Source organism: Urocampus carinirostris, chromosome 10 (genome assembly GCF_059441175.1).
Source record: "Urocampus carinirostris isolate Australia breed hairy pipefish chromosome 10, RoL_Ucar_1.0, whole genome shotgun sequence".
Classification (NCBI taxonomy): Eukaryota; Metazoa; Chordata; class Actinopteri; order Syngnathiformes; family Syngnathidae; genus Urocampus; species Urocampus carinirostris.
The window spans coordinates 30,827,524-30,851,618 of NC_142358.1; the positions used below are offsets into that span (position 1 = coordinate 30,827,524).

The following is a 24,095-nucleotide window of genomic DNA, read 5'->3' on the forward strand; positions in this document are numbered from 1 at the left end:
CACGCAAATTAGCTGATCTACTACAGCTGGTGCCCAGGGGGCGGGGCCAGCCGGTCGCCACGGCGACCATGCTGGACACGACAGGGTAAAAGGCACCTTAGATGTCTCGTATATCAAGCAGCTTGTATATGGAGCGGCATCCCTATGTTTAAACGTAACCATTTGTGTGTCTTGATTTTTGAGAGTAAATGCATCTAAATTCATATTATATGCGTCTGTGTATGATTATTTTTTTATCGTTGTATGCAGAGACAAGACCCGGTCGCCTGGAACTCTACCTTCGCTGAAGCGTCTCGGGATGTTCTCAACATTCGTTACACGCTTTTACCATACTTGTACACTCTAATGTTCGATGCTCACACCAAAGGGAACACAGTTGTCAGACCTCTTCTGCATGAGTAAGCACACTGAATTTGGGATTTCGAACATACTGTTACTCAAATGACTAAAAGTGAATGTCACATGCATATTTGAACCAGTAAAAGAAGCTACATTTTACCTATGTGTCAGGTTTACGAGCGATAAAACCACATGGGACATTTACAAGCAGTTCCTCTGGGGACCTGCTCTGCTTATCAGTCCAGCCCTTGATGCGGTATGCACACATAAATTATTCAATCACTTTGTTAATGTATTTTATGTGTATTACTCACCTGACTTTTTTATTGGCAGGGAGCTACACAAGTAGAAGCCTATATACCTGATACGCGTTGGTACGACTTCCATACGGTAAGTTTAAAAAAATTGCAAGCTTGTCATCTGTTGTCATTTCTTATAGAGAGAATATATAAAGATGGGTAAAAAATATTCGGAACTGTACATTACACATTAAACATTAAAGTTTAGATTTTTAAAAGTAACTTAAAATATCATTACATTTACTATTTTCAGAATAATTACAGGGTACACACAACAAACACAAACACAAGCACAACAAACTGAAACACACTACCTCATACAGATGTAAAATTGTATTCATGCCTATGCTCACTTTGCACAATTTTGACTATTTTTTTGCACAATGTTGACTATTTTTTGCACTTTACACATATTGCACTAATACGATCCAAGAACTGTATGTAACATCCTACATGCCCACATTTCTTGTGTAAATATTGTGTAAATTATAACCTTATATTCTTTGTTCCTTTATCTTCTTTGTTTTCTTCTATCCTCACTGTCAAATGTGAAACTGGAGTGCCACGCCCAATTTCATTGTCACAATATGTTCAACCCATTTTGTAACAATGACTATAAAGATATATTCTATTCTATTCCATTAAGCAGTTGTATTACAATTAAAACAGATTATCTCTCCAGAATCATGTTTGAATCAACAACGGACATGGATCAATCCAACCTAACTTTTCGGGTAATTTTGCACAAAACGATGCAGAAAACCAGGTCCTTCTCCCAAAATAATTCTAATAACCTGTTGAGAAGTTTGTAGTTTAGTAGGCAATAAAAATAAGGAGGCGCAGCATCAATAAACGTTGAACTTGGAGAAGAACAGCAGATGACTGTAGAACAAACCTGTCACAATGCCAGATTCCATATGTGTTCTAAAGGCCATCCCCTCAACCCTTTATTTTCATTAAACCTCAAAGGTTAGAAAACTCAGATCTGCCTAAAGGGTGTGGATATCAAAGAACAGCAACATTATTCAGCAATAGTACAAGTGATGTAAACAGAGCATAACAGTGGAAACATTGAGCAGCAGTGAGGTATCAAAATCAAAATAATGCACTGACTTCCTATGCAATCTCTTTTGCAGCAGTTCAATAATAAAAAAAACAACAACAAATGTACCACTTGTATTTAATTTCTTATACATTACTCGGATACTTTAGTATTGTATATATGATATAAATATAATCCTAATAATAATAACATATAATATAGTACTGTATTTAATTACTGTTGTTATTTTTGGGTTGTTTTTGAGGCTATTTTTGGTTTAGAAATAGTATGTTCTTGAATAAAATTCGAAGCATTGTCCACATAAATTATTTTTCATTCAGTTCATGTTTTTTTATTTTAGGGGATGGACTTTCTGTGTTTTAACTTTGGCTCCACTTTTTTAAATAACTCAAAACATAATCTAATTTTTAAAGTGTTTATTATTTTTGAAAAATCTATTTAATCACAAAATACATTCCATTGCTATTTATATCAAATAATGCACAAAGACTTACCTCACACAGAAAAAGCTTTTGCCTCAAACAATTTCACTAAGCAAAAGCAGCTATTATACAGAATAATAAACAATTTAAATGCCAAGGTATAATGTTGACTTAAAATGTGGGTGCAAAATAATAGACTGACAATTGAATTGATCGGGTTGTCCTTGAGCTGCTGTTATATACTAAAAAACCTTTACAGGAAGCCACCCAAGTTGCAATTGTTTTGTCCGTCATCTTTTTAGCAAATAATCATTTTGAGCTTGAAGCTGCAAGTAATGACATGGAACAATCCTCCTATTGATTAGGCCAAAGAAGTAAAACCACGTGGCGGAAAAGTCTGGTTGCCCACGCCTATGGACCACATCAACCTTCACGTCAGAGGAGGATACATTTTGCCATGGCAGAAACCAGAAAACACGACATACTACAGGTAAATGTAGCTCAAATAGATTTAATGTGCTGTATGCACATCTAGCAAAATTGTTTGAGCCCTATAACGTGTAATATTGCCACATATCAGGCTTTAAACTTAATGCTAAAAAAACTTACCGTAAATTCCAGACTATAGAGCGCACCTGGTTATAAGCCGCACCCACCACATTTTAAGAGGAAAACCGATTTTTTACATACACAAGCCGCACCTGTATATAAGCCGCATGCGCCCACATTTAAACATGTAACACAAACACAAAATCAACCCAAACCCGACTTGAAGTCCTGCGATTGAAACTAAATGTCCTTCATTAAAGTCCACAGTCCAAAAATCACAGCCGGCAAAATGAACGGAAAATGATACCGGTTTGATGCAGACCTGCAGGGTCCGGGTCCCGTTGAAAGTAATCCAAGGAAAAAAGTGTATATTTCCAAAGGTAAGGGTGAGAAAAATATATCAGATGAACACATTTACTCACGCAACTCCTTTTTACCCCCTCTTCATCCCTTATTTGTCCCTCACCTTTAGCGGTCCCCACTTAAACTCGGCACCCTGCCTTTGTTCCGCCCCTCATTTTTGGTTCACATATCAGAATAAGTCTCTAAAATAAATACATTACAAAAATATACAGTTGCAAATACACATGGGTTACACATATTTACAAAGAAAGACAGTACACCAAGAGAGTTTTCAAAGCTTTAATAATAATAATATAGCTTTCATCCCAAATGGTGGCTGTGACAGGGCAGTTAATGGTAGCAACACTCGAGTGCGCGCAAAAATTACATAAATTGGCCGCACCACTGAATAAGCCGCAGGGTTGAAAGTTAGGGAAAAAAGTAGCGGCTTATAGTCCGGAATTTACTGTAATTTATTTTCTGAAAACCAACAGCATGTGAGACACAACCATGAAGTGGAACCAAATGATTTCAGCATTTTATATTACAATTACGACAAAAAAGAAAAAACTGTCAAGACCAGAACTGTGACGGGACCCACTTGCGTACGTTTCTCTTAGTTTTATTGGGAAGAAGTGAAAGGATTGTACACATGATCCGGAGATCGCTGGTCGCGAGGAGCAGGTTGCTTAGACACAGAAGTTGTATTTCCGTGGCGAGCGAGGGTGATGTCGGGAGCGGAAAAAAACAGGTCAGTAGCCGGGAAAGGAGAGCAAAAAACGTGGTCGAGATCAGAAAATGGGTCGAAGCCGGGAAACAGACAGGGGGCCAGAACAGGAGTGAGTCAGGGTCGAAAAGCTTGCCTAGCGTGAACTGGGGTTTGCAGACAGACTGACAACCACTGACTGAAAGACTGGGTTTTACATAGTGACAGGGAGCCAATCAGAGCCCGAGGCAGTTGGCGCCAAAGGAGCACAGGTACATCGCATCAGTAATCATAACAAAAGCTAAAGTTCAGACCACAATCCTATATAGAGCATTTGTAGAAATACCAAACAATGGCCCTGCACACATGATCACCATCAACTCTTAAGGAATCAAGCAGTTTTGTAAGGCCGAATGGGCACTTGTTTCTTTTTCAAAATTGCAAAACATATAGAAAGAATTAAAAAGACTTGTGGCCAATGTTCCCTGTAATTTTCCACGGGTCTGAGCGTTCACACAAAGTCGGTGAGCAACGCTTGAAACAACAGTGAGCCACCATAATCCCAAGTGTGGCAAGATAATTAATTATCAAACATGTCCAAAACTTGACATCAAGTTACATTTTGCTGAGTTTACGGCAATGAAAAATGATTTTTCTCTTTTGAATGAATTGACTCGTGTACTATTGCAAAGGTTGTACGACCTATAACTTTTGTTCTTGCAATTATTTCACAAGATATCCATTTCATTTTATTTCCTGATATATTTTGTCGCATAATATTAACATTTTTGGGAGCTTATTTAGTCGGTTTTAAGATACAGAACTGCACTTAATCACATTTTTTTAGTGGAAGTACAATGTTGGCAACAAGATTCACTTGATATAATTGGAAATTTGGAAAAATATTTGAATGCAACACAAACTTTTTCTCATTTTTTCCGTGTTTTTTTTTTTCTACTTTTTTTAAAATTATTTTCAAAAAAGTCTCATTGTGTTTATTTTTTTCCGAGCTGTTCCTTTTTTCTTTTTGTTCTCTATTTACTTTTTTCCTACGTTTCTTTATTTTTTTTTCCTGGATTTTTTTCTAAATGTTTCCTTCTTTTTTTCTCTTCCTTTTGTTTATTTTTTCTCAGCTTTTCACTAATTTTTCATTTTGCTATTTTATTCTTTTTTGTTCTATTCCCCCCTCCTTTTAAGTCATTTTGTGCATAGTTTTACATAATATTTGGTCATGTTGGGATTGAAGAAGTAAAACCAACCTGAAGAGCCGTTTAGGACCCAGAAGAGCCGGTTCCTTTTAGTGAGCCGAGCCGAAGAAGCCGCTTCTCAAAAAAATCTACTAACTTTACTCAACTTCATTCTACTTCGACTCAACTTCAAAATACCACATTTAGGACACAACGTCAGGGGAACCCGTGCATTTTTACCTTCATGCACTGTAAGTTTGACTTAAGTCGCTTCTTAATTAGTAATTTTGAGCCCTCATTTTTGTGCGCTGACCAGATTTTCTTGCTTAGAGGGAACACTGCTTGTGGCTCTAATGGCTGCCTGTGATGCCTACAAATATATGAGTTAATGGTCACATATTTGAATATGTGTGGAAATAAGCCAATTATATTGTTTGGAGCGCGCAAGTGACAAATTATATATTTTCATGTAATAAAACAGACAAACGAATCTTCTGGGCCCAGGTTACTCAGTGTGGGGCCTGTAACTCAAAGGGGATCGATCTTTTTGCAACGCATAATCATATTTTTTTGATTTGTTAGCATACTATAAAGTGTTGAAAATATTGGGTTTCTTCTTACAATTGTATCTCACAATGTTATTTATTTCTAAGAAAATCGTTTTACTTTTTTAACTTTAAGTTTAAAACCTGATATATGTCAATATGTAAGAAAGTTCACTTGGCACTGTATTTGATGTGTTTATGTCGATTTCAACACCCCAAACAAGGATTTGGTTCAATAGAACGCCTTCACATTAAAAAGCATGACCAATTAATTGGAAAACTTCATCTCATCAAATATAAATCCAAAAGTCCCATGTCAGTTTTTTGTGAATGACATACATTTTAAAGCAAATACGTTGGAGAGAGGGCGTTGAGTGATCAGGTGGGTCCCTGCTAGCGCCGATGTATATATAGCAGGTGCCCTTCATTGCAGAAGCCCTCACCAGCACTTCTCTTTCAGCCGAAAAAATCCTTTGGGACTGATCGTTGCCCTGAGTGATGAAGGAACCGCTCGGGGAACGTTCTTTTGGGATGACGGCGACGGAATAGGTGAGTGAAAAAGGTCACCTGTGAGAAACTTGCTGCTTAAAAATGTTCAGTTACAGCCAACAGCCAGAAATGGAGATAAATGATGTCTCGATTTTAAAAATGTTACTGTTGATGTTTTGACATAGATGGAAGCCCGGAAACCATTTTAATGTTTTAGTCATATATTATGCCTTTTTTTAGTTAAAAAAATAAAATAAAAAATAAATAGATATATTGCATTTAGAATTATGATCTGTGTTCTGCATATATAAAAAGGGTAGCCTCATAGATAAACAGGGCGGCACATGGGAATGCTGGTAGATGGAGGGACGGAAAGGTAAATGGATGAAAAACGGATTAAAGGCCTTTCATTTGCAAATATCTACTTGGTTAGAACAAGCCCATCAACCCTAAATAGTGTGGAAATTAAAAAAACAGCAGCACGATTGGCCATTCGTGAAAATGATGTGCCACACTGTAAATGAGCGTGTCTGCGGCACAGTCCTGAGGCCAAACCTCCCTGTGTGGAGTTTGCATGTTCTACCCGTGGTTCCCTGGGTTTCCTTTGGGCACTCTGGTGTCCCCCCACATCCCCAAAACATGCATTTCAGGTTAATTGGCCAGTCCAAATTGTCCCTAGGTGTGAGTCGTATGTCCCTGTGTGCCCTGGTACTGGCTGAAAACCAGTCCAGGGTGTACCCTACCCACTGCCCAAGGATAGCTGGGATGGGCTCCAGTACCCCCGTGACCCTACTAAGATAAGCGGTGGAGATAATGGATGGATGAAAGTTATGTAAACAGTGCATACAAGTCACTATAATAAACAACACTGTGCAATAACACTAAATACAATGAATAATAGTGAGCCAAAATAATAAACAACCCTAGCAAATAAGCAATCTAATTTGCAGGTTTTCAATTATAAAAACAGAACTGCATTCTATTTTGTATGCAATCAGAATAAAAACAAATCTGAATAAACATCAAATGTTTTTACTTTAAGTTGGTTTGCATTTCAGTTTTTCACACTTATGTTTTTCCCGCAGACACCGTTAAAAAAGGACAATATCTCCTGACCTCGTATGCCTCTGAATCGGTGAGTTTTGGGCCCGCCTAAACGCCACGTCCCTTCTTTCCATTCTTGTCACTATTGTTATTAATGCAGCCATCGTTTAATTCATTGATTTAGCGGAGAGCAGTGCATGGTAAATGTGAAAGGTCGCAAGTCACCTTCACCAAAATGAGTTCAAACGATAAAATTGGAATGTGTGTGACTTCCTTTGGGGTTCAGATAACTCCCCTTCTTAAAAGTATTACTCAAAAGCCGCAGGAGACTCTGTAGGGATGATTTATTGGTGCTGCCAATTTATGATTCCGTGCATTGAGTTATGATCCTTTTATTATATTAACTTGTCACCACTGCAGTGGTACATAAAGACGGTGATGCGGCAAATGTGTTACTATGTTGTATAGACAATTGCACTGCAAGAAAAGTCATTTGGTATCATCACAAACGTGTCACATGAGGATCGAATCAATCATACATAATGTGTTTTTTTGTTTTGCTTTGCAATTAGAGAGCACGCTTACAAACTCATTTGGGGCTGCAAACTTGAATTTTAAGCAAATGTTTATGTCTGGGAATGGAAAAGTACCGATAAAGGTTCCATAACGGCATACCCTAACATTGTTGCTTGAGGCAAATTTTTATGAAGAGGAAGTAATGGAATGTGAACAATGAACATTTCTGTCTAGCTTTTTGAGCAATTAAAGGCGTAGACTAAATTTAAGTACATTTACTTAAACCTGGTAACATTTATAAACAGGGTTGAGTAGGGTTACTTTAACTTGATTACTTTCAATTAGTTTTGGATTACTCCAATACCAAATATGCTAATAAAAGACAAAATAAACTAAATATGAATACAATTATGACTCACAACATGTGGTAAGCTTTCTCTCCTGGCTTTGATCTCTTTGATATCTGGCAAAACTAACATAAAATGCGACAGAAACAAAATGAAAATAAATCCAAAAAGCTTGCCAACATCATTTTTGCCGTTCCATGTATTCCGTTACTCCCCAAGCCTGCACAAAATTTAGTAATTTTATTCATATTTATTTTCTTTTGTCTTTTATTAGGATATTTGGTATTGGAGTAATCCAAAAGTAATTGAAAGTAATCAAGTTAAAGTAACCCTACCCAACCCTGTGTATGAAGCAATATAGAGTAATTGGTAGTTTTTATTGAAGTAGGGAAGCTTGGGATTAATAAAAATACATTGTGTATTATTTAGTACGCCCTAGTGGCATTGTTCTGAATAACAAGCAAACATACATTAACAATCATATAAACATGCATTTTTTTGTAATTCTGGTATTTCAAGATATGTTTTATTTATTTTACATAACATGATTTTCCTCCATCTTGCTGTGTTTTTGACTTTTTATTCTTTAACTTGCTTTGCAATAACATTTTACATTTTCCATGCCTGTTCGCTCCTCTCTCTCGCTCTCTTCCTCTCTCTCGCTCTCTCTCTCTCTCTCTCTCTCTCTCTCTATCTATCTCCCCCTTATCTCTGCTGTCTCATTCATTTCACACACATGCACTGGTGCACTCACTCTCAGGACTCCCGCAGATTCCCCAAGTCCCTGTGTAAAAAACAAACGAGACAACATCTACAAACATGTATGAACATATAAATAAAATAACATGAAATGAAAGTAAGGTAATGTCCTCTTCCACAGCACCCGTTTAAGTATCCATTTATTCATGCCGTGTGCTAATTAACATGTGTCACATTTGCATATACATAATGTGCTGATGGACTAATTGTGTCCATCATGATTTTAATCACCGACATTTGAGAGACAGAAAAATATGACAAGTCATCCCAGATTTTTGGGGTAAATGTAAAATTATAAAATAAACCATTTGTGTGTTTAAAACATTATTGGATTTTTAATGCATTCTCAATGTGAACTTAAACAGATCATGTTTTATTATCTATAGATAATGTTTTATTTATGCTCAAAACACTATACTACTTTGTTTGACTACAAATAACAGCATGAACTTGGTTTCCTCTATTTATTTATTGTTAAACATTACATTGTTTATTAATCCAAAGCAAAATGTTTTAGTTGTAATTATATTTATTTTATTTTATATTTCATTAGCATATTTAATCTTGGAGCAATCCAAAAGTAATTGAAATGAATGAAGTTAAACTACTTTCATCTTAAGGTCTAAATATCACATTCCTGATTACAGTTTTCAAAAGGTAATTATTAATCGTATATGATTACATTTTCAAAGTAATCTACCACCCCAACCATGTTTATGTTTAAAGAAGGAGTGTGTATATTCTCAAACATATTCTAATATTAAAAACATCCTCGGACACCATGAAGCAATACATCAGCAAAACAGGTTATACCTTTGAATCAAAGTGATGTTTGATACATTTACATTTATTTTTATGAACTTGTTGAGCTACAGTAGCAAAAACATATTTCATTTTCCAGAATGTGACTGACTTTTAATTTCAAATATTTCTTCTGTAAAACATGAAAATGCACAAGTAAGAAAATCTGAATTTACTTACAAATACACACAAAAAAGAGCTTAGTGCTGTAGTCCGCGTGTCAGTCGAAAACTAATTATAAATTACTCAATAAATACAGCTCAACTTTGGGAGTATTGGCCTGCGCACAGGAAATAATCACTAATTAAAATTATTTTGCGATGACTGGGCTGTGAAATTACACACACATTCACACATGCACACACATAAGAAAATAGATAACTGATAGACTTAGGGGCCGGTCACACAGACATTTGCGGCTGAATCACGGCTAAAATTTTGCGTTTTTTTTTTGCCCGTGGTTGCCCGCGATGGAAAATGCGCAAAATTGGCCAATCCGCTGTTCATCGGTGGTATGCCCGCAAAACAGACGCCGGCGACTGTTCCGCTTCCTCATCGCGTCATTTCTGCATCATTTTCTCGTGTGGATCACGGGTATAAAAGCTCCCGAGCCGGTGTTGTGCCCAAATCCGACTCCTACGCAACACCCACACCGCCCCACCCCCTCGCGTGACTTTTTCATCCACGTTAACAAACGCATTTTGTAGAATACGATCGCACTTTATTGTTTAAATAAACGCGTTATATAGACCAGGATCTCCCAATTGTTACAATTAGCTCGCTTTATAGTTTTAATAAGCGTTTTATATAGAATACGATCGCCTTCGTTGGAAGCGCAGGAGAATGCGCGTTCACGCGAGGGGGGGAGGATTTACCGTTCGATTACGTTCACAACAAAAACAAAGACGGAATGGTTTAAGTTGTATTACATTTCCAACAAATGCAAGACGAAGTGGTTTTGGTTAATTGTTCGCCATTACATTCCCTAAAAGTGAGATAAAACGAGGTAAAAGTGGATGTATTAGCGAGGGGATGCAATTCTCGGCACCGGGCTGTAGTATTCATAACCGCACAAGACACAGTCCCGGGAAGATCAAGATTTCAATCTATGGCATCATTTTTATTTTATTATCTTGAAAAGAAATGTCAAGAAATAAAAATGGTTTAAGACGAGGTCACTACGCTGACGGGGGGGGGGTTTAGGGTTAATAGTCTTAATAATCTTGTTTGTTCATTATCCATTATCGGTCAGTTCATAATACGCTACAAAGCTTAGGAGCCGGGACTCTTACTCTCAGCCAAAAGGCCAAGCTAAGGTCCTAGCATTAAAGCCTTGCTGCGACCGTTGCGAATGCACCGAAAGATTTATTCGAAATGAAGAGAAACTACGCTGACGGGGATCCATGTTAACCCCCTTGACGTCACGAGCACAACTGACGTGTGCTCTGCATTCGCGCTGTTTATACGCAGAGAAAGGCGTTTGACTGTCACACGCGTAACACGCTAATTTCACGTAATAACACCGCGATACAGGCGCAGAACATGCTATTACCATGCTCCACCCACGATTACCCGCTGAAATTTCCCGTCCTACCCATGTGTAAGCACGCCCTGGCCGCGGCCAGAGCACGTCGTTCCGCGTCATTTCCTCGTGTTGACCACGTGTGCGGCACGCGGTTTAACACGTGCTCAAACTTTTGAGCAGCTCAAAAGTTTTGAGCGCGGCCAACCACGTGAAAATTTCCGACCGCGAGTAAAGCACTGCTCTATCTCGTCTATATGGCGGTCTCAAAACGTCCAACGGCGCCCAACAGCATCTGCTTCACGGCCAGGAATTTCTGGCCGTGGTCCAGCCTCAATACGCTCGTGAAAGGCTGTGTACCCGCGCTCTGAAGAATTGAGCAGCGCCAAACAGTTTCGCGCTGCCACTCGCGCGCGAAAATCCGACCTCGTGTTAGGCACCGCTGTATCTCGTCTGAATGGCGATTTCAATGCGTCCAATAGCGTCCGCCTCAAAGGCAGAAATTTCTGGCCGTGATTCAGCTGCAAATGTCTGTGTGACCGGCCCCTTACAGTTGGAAAAATGGCAGCTTTTTAGCCACAGCAGCAGTCCAAACTAATTTCATGTCTGGCTCCAGTTGTTTAAATCATTTTTTTTTTCTTGTCGCATTAAGAAATGTATTCCTGAGGCCCACAAAGGTAGTTTTTACATATAATCTAACAACAACATATCATGCCTGATAAGAAAACAAAACTTTTGAAAAGTGGAACATTTATTATTTGCTGTTTTTAGAAAGATAATTCAGTTGTTACATATCTAGAAAAGATGATATCCGTTGTGCTTACCAGGAGAAGAAAAAAAAAACAATATTGCAATATGATAATACCCATACATATATTAAGCCCTTGTTCAAACCTTATCAAATAACCCGAGATACGTGAATTCATGAAGTAGTAACCCTTTATTTGCAAATATTATACAATGAAATACTTTTAACACTATTTGAACCAAATACAAAACATGTTTACATGCTGAAAAAAGATTTAAACAATGTGAGTATTGTATACTGTACAGTGTATATTAAACATGAATACTTTCTAACCCACCTACATCTAAATGAAGACTTATTGGACCGCAACATATCATCGCCCATGAGATGATCTTGGTTTATAATTGCATCATACACCAATGATTGTTGTGTATTTTGTTTGGTGTCCTTAAACAACGTTTTTGGTTAATATATTTTGCACTATAGTGTATTGTATTCCAAGCCAATTATAAATGTTTAAATATTTCAGTCGAGTGGATGATAGAAACTTACTTTTTTATGCATTTCCCTTTGAACTAAATTTAGCCCACTTTTGTTTACATAGGCTATGGATAATGCCTGAAAAATGGCAGCTTATTTCACTTAATCCTAATGCTATGGGCATTTCCATATCAAGGAAATTAGTATTTTGTGCCATAGTATTGCTTATTTGTCAGTTAATATAGTGGTTAGCGCGTGTGCGGCACAGTTCTGAGGTCATGAGATCGAACCTCCTGTGTAGTGTTTGCATGTTCTCCCCATGCTTGCGTGGTGTTTCTCCGGGCACTCCAGTGTCCTCCCACATTCCAAAAACATGCATGTCAGGTTAATTGGTCGGTCTAAATTGTAACTAGGTGTAAATGAGTGAGTGAGTTGTCTGTCCCTGTGTGCCCTGCGACTGGCTGGCAACCAGTTCAGGGTGTCCCCTGCCCACTGCCTGAAGATAGCTGGGATGGGCTCCAGCACCCCCTGCGACCCTACTGAGGATAAGCGGTGCAGATAATGGATGGATGGATGGATGTCTGTTAATAATAAGCATTGTTCATGATTTCCGTAGATTTTATTGGGGTTATTAGACAAGAGGGATCATGTTCAAAACGTCCAACATTTAAACAGTCTGGCTCTCAGCTTGGAGCCTGATGTTTTATCAGTCAACTTTGTCACCCCTGGTTTGATCAAAATAAATACAAAAAACAACGCAAAGTTGTGAGGTAGCGGAAACCCTCAAAGGTTTTACTGTGTCAAATCAAAATTGGCTATGTTTTCATATGAGTGTTTGAATCAAACAACATAATATAGAAAAAAAGGCCAAAAACATGTATTTTACACAAACAGATTAACATCAAAGTATTTGATACGTTTGCAGTAATGTCAAAATGATTATTAGATTCAACTGTGTACCTCTTAATGACTTTGGTTGGATATTTATTTTGATAAATTTCAATGCAAAAAACACAATAATACTACAGGTATTCTCATATGTATGTCCATGCGTTGTGAAAAACCACAATGTTGTTTGTAATTTGTCCAAAGTTTGTTGTGATGCTAATGGCATGGACGTGTAGACATTTCTCTTTTTTCACGCATCTTAAACAAACAATATTAATAAGCCTGTATTGCCTCCTGAACCACAGTGACCACAAGCAATAGGAAACACATCATACAGATGCTGCCCTACTTACGAACGGACGATCGTTCGTAATTTGAATTTGTTTGCAAGTTGCTTCAGTGCAATATTTTGAATGGAATGTATGTTTCAGGTTTATATACGTATGCTTAAGGCTTGTATAAATAACCTGTATCGTTTTGTACTAAAAAACAAACATTTCATGAAATAATTTGCTCTATAAAGATAAATAAAGTTAAGTTTAACTTACTTTTGGGAGATGCGCTACAAGATGTCCTCCTCCATGGTAAACTGTTTCAGAGTATTTTTTTCATGAACAAGGACCAACCACTACCCATACAAAAGGACACGCTACAGTGGTGGCAGTGGTAGGATTATGAGCAGGTGAAGGAGAGATGTTTACACACAAGCTAGGAGGAGGAAGCGTATTTTTCACTCCCCGGTGAATTTTGGGTGACCTCTCACACCGTCACGCACTGACAGCGGTGGAAAGAAGCACTACAGTAATGTCCTGTACTTGGAAAAAATGCACACAATATAAATTCTAACTTACCGCGATGTCCGGATATTTTTCGAGATCCCGAAAAAAATATCTTTGTTCCTACCGTTTTACATAAGTCAAATGGTCGTAAATAGAAGAGCGTCAGTACTCAAAATCTCCGTAACAATGTAATTTCTTGTTTCACAAAAGGGTGCCGGGAATTTATTTGTAACATTTTTTTTATTTTTAACAGATGATGTGCCAATACATTTTCTTTAATGACAACAAAAAAGTTATCCTGGGCTCAAAAAAGGTTGAGGAACAATGCTCCAAAACCTCTCCACAATATGTAGAATCAAGTCAAACCTATATTCACTGAACATTCTGCACTATAAGCTTCTACTGTTTTGCTACATTTTAACACTGTGGCTTTAAATATGATGCAGCTCTTTATTTTTATTATTTTTAAGTGGTGAAACAGAATCATTTCTTTTCCACCATGCTTGCGCTCCAAATACATCACAATGAAGTCTGGAAACATTTATGACACCCTTGGAAAGAATTGAGTCCATGTTTTTGCCAACAGTAATCATACAATTCTTAACAAGGGTGAAATAGGGGGTTTGACAGTACAGTACATTAAACCATGTCCTCAATTCATATATTTCCGAATTGATGAGCATTAGCAGTAGTTTATCAATAATGCAACAATTCTCACTTCCTGTCATTGGCGTCCATGTCAGGTCGCCGCAGTTTCCTTTAATCCTTAAGGATAACAAGTGAATGCAATTCAATCCGGTCCCGCAGAAACCACCAATGACAACAAGAGAAAATGCCACACGGGTGATAAAATATGGCACTATTCTCCACAGTACAGTTGCCCTGGCATTGTCGTCTAGAAATACAGGACTCCTATTTTACATGATTCACCTGTGTGCCCGTCTTTGTAATCGGCATCTTGAATGGTCACAGGATCGGAAAACATTTAACATAAGCAACTCGGAGCAGAACTGAGAAAAATACCCTAAAATAGCATGAGGTCAGGTGTGTAGGGGAATTGTGCCTTTGGCGTTCTGCAGCCAAAGGTATGATGAGAGATGTCCCACGTGGTTGGCGTTAGGTCTGTGCCGGGCTTAGAATATGATAAACTAATATGTAGTTGCTGTTTAAGTCTGTGGCTTTAAATCGGGTGTAGTTGGTTCAAAAACAAAATCCATATTTGTTCTTATATTTGAGCATACATTGTTTAAGCAAGTGCGCTCTGTAGTCCGGAATTTACAGTATATAAAAGTACCGCATCGGTGTTGCCCTGGGTAAAATGTTTTCCTCAAGTATGTAGATACTTCGCAAAAGTGTGATCTGAACGCACCTTTGAAGATGGACTATCGCCACCTGGCATAATCACTTGGATTTATGGAACTCACCAGGCTCTATTCTCTTTTCATTCATACAAAAAGACACACTCACACATTGGCAGACACTAACTGAGCATGCATTTAAACTCAAACATTTGCAGATTGACGTTTGCAAACACAAACACACACACGTGCGGCAACCGAAGCCAAACATCTGTGGCTGTCCTCTGCCTACCATCAGGCTCATTCCAAAGCAATTTCACACAGTGATAAAGCAGACACACTGTCTGTCAGCCAAGGGGAGGAGGACGGGAACGAAAGAAGCAGCTTGTGTGTGAGTGTGCATGCATTGGTTTGTGCGTAAGTGTGCGTTAGCATGAACAGTAGATGGAAAAGTTGGGCACCAAGGCCAAAGCTGCCTTGCAGATTAGCACATCACATGATATTTTGGCTGACGCTGAACATAGACCGCCTTGAATGTGAGTTGATTTTTTTGTCTTCTTGCACGATGTATTTATTTACACATTTCAGGTGCAGTATAGAATAGAATATACCTTTATTGTCATTGTTACAACATGGGATATATTGTGACAACAAAATTGGACGTGGCACTCCAGTTCCACATTTTACAGTGAGGATAAGGAAAACATAGAGATAATGGAACAAAGAAGATGTTTCTTTGTTGTATAGGCTTTGTTTTCCTCCGGAGATGGGGTGTATGAGGGGGTGAGGGACAGACAGAAATGGTCGGATCCAACTAGATGTTTGATCTTACTGTACACACGGTCCAGTGTTCTTTTCCCTAATTGCTCAGTCCACGTATTGAATGAATTTGGGAAGTACAGTCCTTAAACATGCCGATTAAAGTCGCCGGCGACGATAAAAGCTTCGTCGGGGTGTGCAAGCTGCTGTTTATTGATAGCAGCGGGCAGGAGATTTAGCGCTATGCTAACGTTAGCGTTCGGTGGAACGTAAACAGCAAGCGCAATGACCACAGTTAGCTCTCTCGCTAGATAGAAGGGTCTACACGATAATACTAGAAACTCTATATCGAGTGAGCAGTGTGTGTCAATGATTCGGTTGTTATTGTGGCGCATGGTCCCCCTCCCCTGTTTTTACCGGAGTCTCCGTCTCATTCGTGCCGGTGAAGCGTGCGTCCTGCTAGTTGGACTGCGGCGTCGGGAAGCCAAGACTCCATGGTGACAAAAATACTCCAATTTCGGACGAAGCTGTTGGTGGCAATCTGCAGCTCAAATTCACTCATTTTGTGGACGATGGATATGGCGTTGGTTAGGAACATGCTTGGGAGCGGTACATATGGCTCGCGAGCCAGATATGGCTCTTTTCATGAATACAATTTCCTCCATCACTCTCCGGTTGTTGTGCGTGCTAAGCTAAAGCAAAACTATAGCCTAAATGTTCCTGATTACCAAAGCGTAAAAAATTTTTATTTTGCTTGGGCAATGCTGATCCATAAATAATAGAGCTCTGGGAATGATTTCAGTATGAAAAATTGCCACTAGAGGGCAATAATGGTGCTGATCAGAACTTTGTCAATACATCAAAAAGCCTCCACTTCTTTGAGTTGCTATGCTTCGTATGTGAAGCAATTGAGATTATGTGGGTGTTCCCCTAGTGACCAAAAGTACGTGACCATGCCACCGGAAACATTGGCTGCTAAAAAAGTCTTTGCAAAGCTAATGTATCGATCATGCATAAGTTAATTACAATAATTTTTTTCACAAGCAAAGTACCCTTGAGTTTACGGAAAGCATTGCTTAGATATTCAAGGTATGACTTATAGGAAAAAAAAAGAAACAATGTTAAAGTTCTGCTTGAAATATATGTTTTCATAAAAATACATGTTTTCTCAGATGTTTTCTTGGAAACAAGTATTTTCAAGAAACTATGGTCGACTATTACTAAACAAGGGTAAAATTTATCAACTTTCTTCTTTCTAATGAAAGATGAAGGTTGATACTTTCTTTTGATATACCCTGTGCCTGTATAGCTATAGATTAACATTTTCTGTGGGCCTTTTAAAATGAGGTAAAATGGCACCCATACCATTTGAGAGTGTCTGGTATCCCCACTTAGGTCCCCGCCATGTTTATACAGCTTTCAACCACCACACTGTAAACTGTGGCCCAGTGGCTCTGGCCCTCGGTTGCACCTGACAACACATTGTCATCTAGTGGTCAAATATTTTACACCGTGGCTTTGGTAAATCACTTTGGTGAGTGGCTGATACTACACAGCCCGCATTAATCAAAATAACCATCAGCAGTGAGCAGAAATTAACAACAGTGCAAAATAATTATCGAATTGCACAAATAACCCAGGATCCATAACAATGTACTTTGCAGGTCTCCTATCGTAAAAACAAACAGATTAAAACAATCAAAACAAACATTAAATATTTTACTTATAACAAGTGAAAGACTGCTTTTTCTGCGAGATATATCAACTATATAGATTGTCTAATTCCATTGAGCCCAGGCTCATTCCGCTCCACGTTCTGTGAGGCCAATAGTAAGTCCGGATTTTGTTGAGTAGCCTATCAACCTGCGGTGCATGGAAACCGTTGTCAAACACAGATGGGTATTTACTGCAGAAAATAGAGCCCAACAAACAAAAAACAGAAGAGTGAGTGAAAGTTTTTTTGTAGGGCATGAACGCATCACCCAACAAACACATTTACAGAAAAATAAAGTCAGTGTTGTTTATCTTACTCTAATCTCCGAACTAGCAAACTTGACACATACCTTGTGAAAGCCATCACTCTCATTTATTAATAAAGCCTTTCACAAACACTTCCAGTGGCTATTCATATTGTTTTGCATTGTTACTTGAAAAAAGGCAATATTCTAGAACAGACGTACAATTGAATTTGAAATTATTAAATACTGTAGTTTATGGCATCATAAACATCCCTATCCTAACTTTTGTAACCTGGTTTGATATTGTAATAACTCTGTTGGTCGAAGCTATTGTCCGTAGCAATTAGCTACTATTATGCAAGGCTGAGTTCCTAATTTTGAAAGGTTAGTGCCTCAGATGATACTTGGAAATGTTAGTTTTTTTTACTCCCCGAAACGTTGACCATTGTATATGTGCTTGGTTATATAATTGACTGAAATACATTTTCATTAATTTGTCAAGTCAATGATTCATTTATTCACCTGTGACTGTGTGTAGGAATGCTTATTACAGTACCAAATACATTTGCAGCAAGATATCATGTGAGGTACGCAATTACCTTGCCACACGGTAGAGGTTGATAGTCGGACCAACAATTATTTTTGGGTCCACAGCACAGCCCCAAACAATAGAATCAGTCATAGTGATAGCAAGCTAACAGAAAGTCAAACCATCCAGTATTATATTCTTGTTGCATATATTTTTTTTTCCCTAAATGAGCCTCACCTATCTACTCATGCTTGTATTTATCAGTTAAGCCCAAAATATGTTCTTGTTTTTTTCTGTGCTAAAATCAATACAGAGACCCCTCGCTTCTTAATGCTTCAATTATCACTGGTTCACTTCTTCGTGGATTTTGAATTGAATTGCTTTCATTGTCATTGATATCAACATACTGTTTGTTGTGGTTTAGAGATAACACAGCAGTTGCTGCACAGGACAGATTATGTTTGCGTGACTCTTGCGTACGCAGGGTTGGGTAGGGTTAACTTGATTATTTTCAATTACTTTTGGATTACTCCAATACCAAATATGCTAATAAAAGAAACTAAATATGAATACAATTACTGAATTTTGTGCAGGCTTGGGGAGTAACGGAATACATGGAACGGCAAAAATTATGTTGGCAAGCTGTTTGGATTTATTTTCATTTTGTTTCCGTCGGATTTTATGTTAGTTTTGCCGGAGATCAAAGAGATCAAAGCCAAAAGAGAAAGCTTACCACGTGTCGTGAGTCATAATTGTATTCATATTTAGTTTATTTTGTCTTTTATTAGCATATTTGGTATCGGAGTAATCCAAAAGTAATTGAAAGTAATCAAGTTAAAGTAACCCTACCCAACCCTGTGCGTACGTAAGTGTGATAGGCTGGTGTATGATGTCAGTAAGACAGGCAAGGTGGGCATGCGCAGTCCTCAGAACCAAACAAACTAGGATGGATAGCATGCGTTAGCTTTTAATGGCTCATTGCATTTAAAATAGGATCGTCAGTTAAATCTGACTCTGATGAAAGTCAGATGAATGCAGAAAAATGCTGATCACTACCGGGTACTCCAAAGATTTTAGTCGGATTCAGGACTAGACTCAGGCAGCGTCGGCCTACTGCTATGGCTAAGTGAACAACCCTCACAATTCTACCATTTTGGAGCCTGTATTTCAGCACCACCAGAATCATTAACCATGAACAATACAGCTTGTGGGAAACTGCTCCAATTGATTTGGGATTTTTGTATTTTATTCATCTCGGAGACTTGGCTCAAATCGAGAACACCCAATGCAAGATTGAGTGAGCCAACCACTCTCTTGTTTTTTTTCCTACTCTGGAAGGAGAAGCCATGCAATTTTGTTTTGTTTTTGTATAATGACGGTAAAATCATCAATTTAACTGCAATTATACGTTCTGTGTTACTATTTACATTTTTCGCAAGTGGTTCTGCCCCCCCCCCGCGACCCTACTTAGGATAAGCGGTGCAGATAATAGATGGATGGATGGGTTCTGGGTCCCCGTTAACCGAGTGATCTGTGTATATTATTTTCTTGCTCTTTCAATCAAATGTTGAAAAAGATGTAACTTGTATGTAAATCTGACTGTGCCTCTCTACATTAGAACCTACGTGCAGGCCACTGAATATGTTCAGATTTAGTTTTTTCCAATAACTGTTAAATAAACACATACTAAAATTAATAAAAGGAAACACAAATGGTGGAAATGAACACAAACCTCACAGACACAATTTCAGAAAGAAGCAAAAAAATACATAGTCTTTTTTTTTTTTTTTTGATTAGCTTTTGATGAATGACCAAGTACTCCAGAGACCCAACTATTCATTATCACAAAAAATGATTATCCTCCAACTTTGAGTAAGTGTTTGTGTTGAAAGACAAACAGAAAAGGTTGACTTCATAGCCACATCTATTATCGTGCTTTCTTTCTTGTTTTTCTTTTTTTTTGCATGCGTGTGTGACCTTTTGCATTTGCTATAGGCATTTCTCTTCTCACACTCGCCTACTTTATGACTAATTTGCATGCAGTATGTCCTCCCAAAGAAGAAGAATATTTGGACATGCATGGATGTGCAAAATAAATCTTGCATGTCTCACCATTAGGCGGTATTTTTGTTTTTTATTGTTTTTAACTTTTCTCAGCTATTTGGATTTGCATGAACTGTTAAAGTCAATAATTACATTGTTTGTTTCAGTAGTTTGACTTAAATCAAGAGTTTAATTTTGGCAGTTTATTGACGTCAACTTGATTCCAATGATACCGATATCTACAGTGCCACTTTTTTCATATATATTGTCTTTTTGCGTCTCTAAGGACTATTCTTTGTGATGGTTTATTTGTGGGGTGCATCGTTTGCGCTGTCCTTAAAAAGTTGAAAGTAAAATATTTTATGTGAAGGTTAAAAACTGAGATTGTAGTAGAAAGAGGAAAAGAACACACTCAGAAATTTAGTTTTTCATAGCCCCCTTCCATCAGAGGCGCGTGCTTCCAGGATCGCCCAAAGGAGGAAAACCCTGCTCCCCTAGCACAGTGTTTGTAAAACCTGTTTTGAGCCCGGGGCAGCAGTGGCTCAGGAGGTACAGCGCTCGTCTTGGGATCAAGAGATCGCTGTTCGAATCCCGGCTCGTCCGTGTTACATGTCGAAATGTCCTTGGGTAAGACACTGAACCCCTAATACCCCCAATAAGCAGGTTAGCGCCTTACATGGCTGCCCGGCCGCTATTGGGAAATGTGAAGCACACTGTAAAGCGCTTTGGGAAGTTAAGACTTGAAAAGCGCTATATAAATGCAGATCATCATTGAGCCAGTGCATGTTTTTTTACATTGGCAAAAAATTGTGGCACACCACTTACCAAAAATGTTATAAAATTACACTTTTGAAGGGCAGGCTAAAAATATTGGCGTAGCATGACTATACTGTCCATCCATCTTTACAGCAGAGACACTTGACCATGACATAATATTTGCAGAAAATGATTCAGAAATGTTTTATAAAATTTTCAATTTTAAAAAGTGACATTGGATAATGATCTGTCACAGCACTCTAGTGTGCCGCGGCAGAGTGGTTGAAAATCACTGCTCTAACAGAAAGCACAATTATTGGCAAACACAAGAATAAAACTTTACATCTAAAATGTGTTCAGTTCATCTGTTTAAAAAAAGAGCGTTTGCTGGCTAAGGTCTTAAGTATGTGTGGCTATAAGTCAAGCAAACCTTAAGTCACATGCAGGGTTGGGTAGGGTTACTTTAACTTGATTACTTTCAGTTACTTTTGGATTACTCCAATACCAAATATGCTAATAAAAGACAAAATAAACTAAATATGAATACAATTCTGACTCACAACACGTGGTAAGCTTTCTCTCCTGGCTTTGAAACTAACATAAAATCCGACAGAAACAAAATGAAAATAAATCCAAACAGCTTGCCAACATCATTTTTGCCGTTCCATGTATTCCGTTACTCCCCAAGCCTGCACACAATTTAGTAATTTTATTCATATTTAGTTTATTTTGTCTTTTATTTGCATATTTGGTTTTGGAGTAATCCAAAAGTAATTGAAAGTAATCAAGTTAAAGTAATCCTACCCAACCCTGGTCACATGCCACATGTATTGTAGAAGTGTGTTTCTACTCACTCTTATTGCAGGTCACAATGCGACTTAGAAGATACCAGCAAAGTTGGAGATTGCTACCCTGTCAACATGTTTGCTGATTTGCATATTTTGCTGTCTAATCTGAATATCTACTCTTCCGTTTTGTCCTTTGTGCAATGACCTTCTCGTCACTGTCTCTCGTCTGGATATATTTTTTTCTATCAATTTTATATTTTTATATTGTAATATATTTCACCTTCTACGGGTTGTTCTTTTCCAGAGTGTAGGATTTTTTTAATGTCAAAAAAAAAAAATCTTCATCTGGGAAGAGTTCTCACTTAGCCACTGTAATTGCACCCTCTGATGTGGTGGATTTCCAAATGGCAAAATATAGAGTGGCCTTGTCGGTTGTGCTCTTGCCCTTCTTCGTTTACTGGTGATTAGTCAACCATTCCATTTGATATCATATAATTAATGTTATGGAATATGAGGTGGTAGTTTCCTCAAGGTCAATTAGGATAGGACAGATACCTATCATTGCTGTCCTGTGTAAAAAAAAAAAAAAAAAACATCCACATTTTTTGGCATTATAGTTTATATTAGGGGTACTTGCACTTTTTCCTTTATATATTTTTTTTCATGTTTGCACTTTTATTAAGCTACTTACAAAATGACCAAGTCAAAATCATCAATCCAACTTAAAAAAATGCAAAACATCTCATTCATTTGTATTTGTAAAAATAGCATCGTGAATACTATCATAAGATAGATAGATACTTTATTCATCCCCGTAGGGAAATTCACACTTCCAGCAGTCTACCCCGTTGTTTATTAACAGATTAACATGATGCCCTAGGGGTGCTTGTAGCGGAGTGGATGACGTCACGCCAGTCCAAAAGTTCGACATCCCTGCGGCAGAAGGAAAACTTTTCTTTGTAAAAATCCAGGGATACACCACCTCGTGTTAGCAAGTCCGCCTCCTCTCCGATTCCCCCCGGCTTTCGTGTCTCTGTTTAGCGGCGTTGAAGCCGGATTGCTCCGGGTAGCTCCGGGTGGCTACACGTTAGCATCCGGAATGCTAGACGTGAGCCACGTTTCCGCAAAACACAGCAACTGCGCTCCCTGTGCGCTTCGATGTTTTTCACCAGCACTCGATGATCTTATTTTGTCGTGAGTTCGCATTTACCATGATTACGGATGGTACCAAAGACTTATAACGCCGCTAGCCGCTTCGCTAGCTCCGGCTCTTCTTCCACGATAGGCCCCTTAATCACGCCGGCACGATAATTCTTCAGGGCAAGGAGTTGAAATTCCTTGAATAAACCCATTTTTTGTGCGCTAAAACCCATGTCCCATAGGATAGAAGTAACCCATAGTGTAGTTGTCAAAACGGGAAGAAAACAGACAAAAGACAAAACAGTAAAAAAAAACAATAAATAAATAAATTGCTTACAGATGACAACAATGCTATACAGTACTCTACTGTACATTATTCAAAGTGGCTTTGCTTTAATTTTTCAAAGCCAGGTGTTTTTTTTATTTTTTATTTTAGACAATTCGGGGTCCATATGAGATGCGACTGCAGTCCATTTGCAAAAAATAATCTCATACCCCAGTTGCTTATAAATAAAGAATCTTCATTACCAGCATTAAGGACAAACGACTGTTTCTATGAAAATGGCAGTTTGTTTTCTATTTGCATTTAATCTGATCAGATATCTGATATTGGTTGCAATTTGCTCTCATATGCAATCCGTTTGTTCAAGTTCAGCTCCTGGTCTCCAGCAGGGTCTGGATGTTGCAAATAGAGACTATGTGATCAAAGGAATTCAATTTTATGTCGGCCATGGATAACCCGAATAAATGAGGTGCATAATTAAATTAAAAGTTATTTTGTTACCCTGAATAGACTCAAAGAAAAACGAATTGTCTGTATTCAAATTGCTTTATGTCTGATTGGAATTAAAAAAAGAGACTAAAAACAGAAAACAAAATAAAACACGGCAATTGTTATGTATAATTAATGCCCATATTGGACAATTCGCTGGTCTAGTGCCCCCCTTAAAAATAGAAAAAACTTGTACTGGGCCATCCCTACTCCTGTACCTAACCATG

At 38.1% G+C, this 24,095-nt stretch overlaps 1 protein-coding gene across 1 annotated transcript in view; it reads left to right on the forward strand.

The window, feature by feature from the left end:
* si (sucrase-isomaltase) overlaps positions 1-24,095 on the forward strand; it is a 126,246-nt gene that overhangs the window by 100,307 nt on the left and 1,844 nt on the right. Inside the window, exons 41-46 of the mRNA XM_088346169.1 lie at positions 250-398; positions 511-595; positions 673-729; positions 2,489-2,613; positions 5,913-6,001; positions 7,027-7,076. Coding sequence (XP_088202295.1) covers positions 250-398; positions 511-595; positions 673-729; positions 2,489-2,613; positions 5,913-6,001; positions 7,027-7,076 — 555 coding nt within the window. The remainder of the gene's footprint in view (positions 1-249; positions 399-510; positions 596-672; positions 730-2,488; positions 2,614-5,912; positions 6,002-7,026; positions 7,077-24,095) is intronic.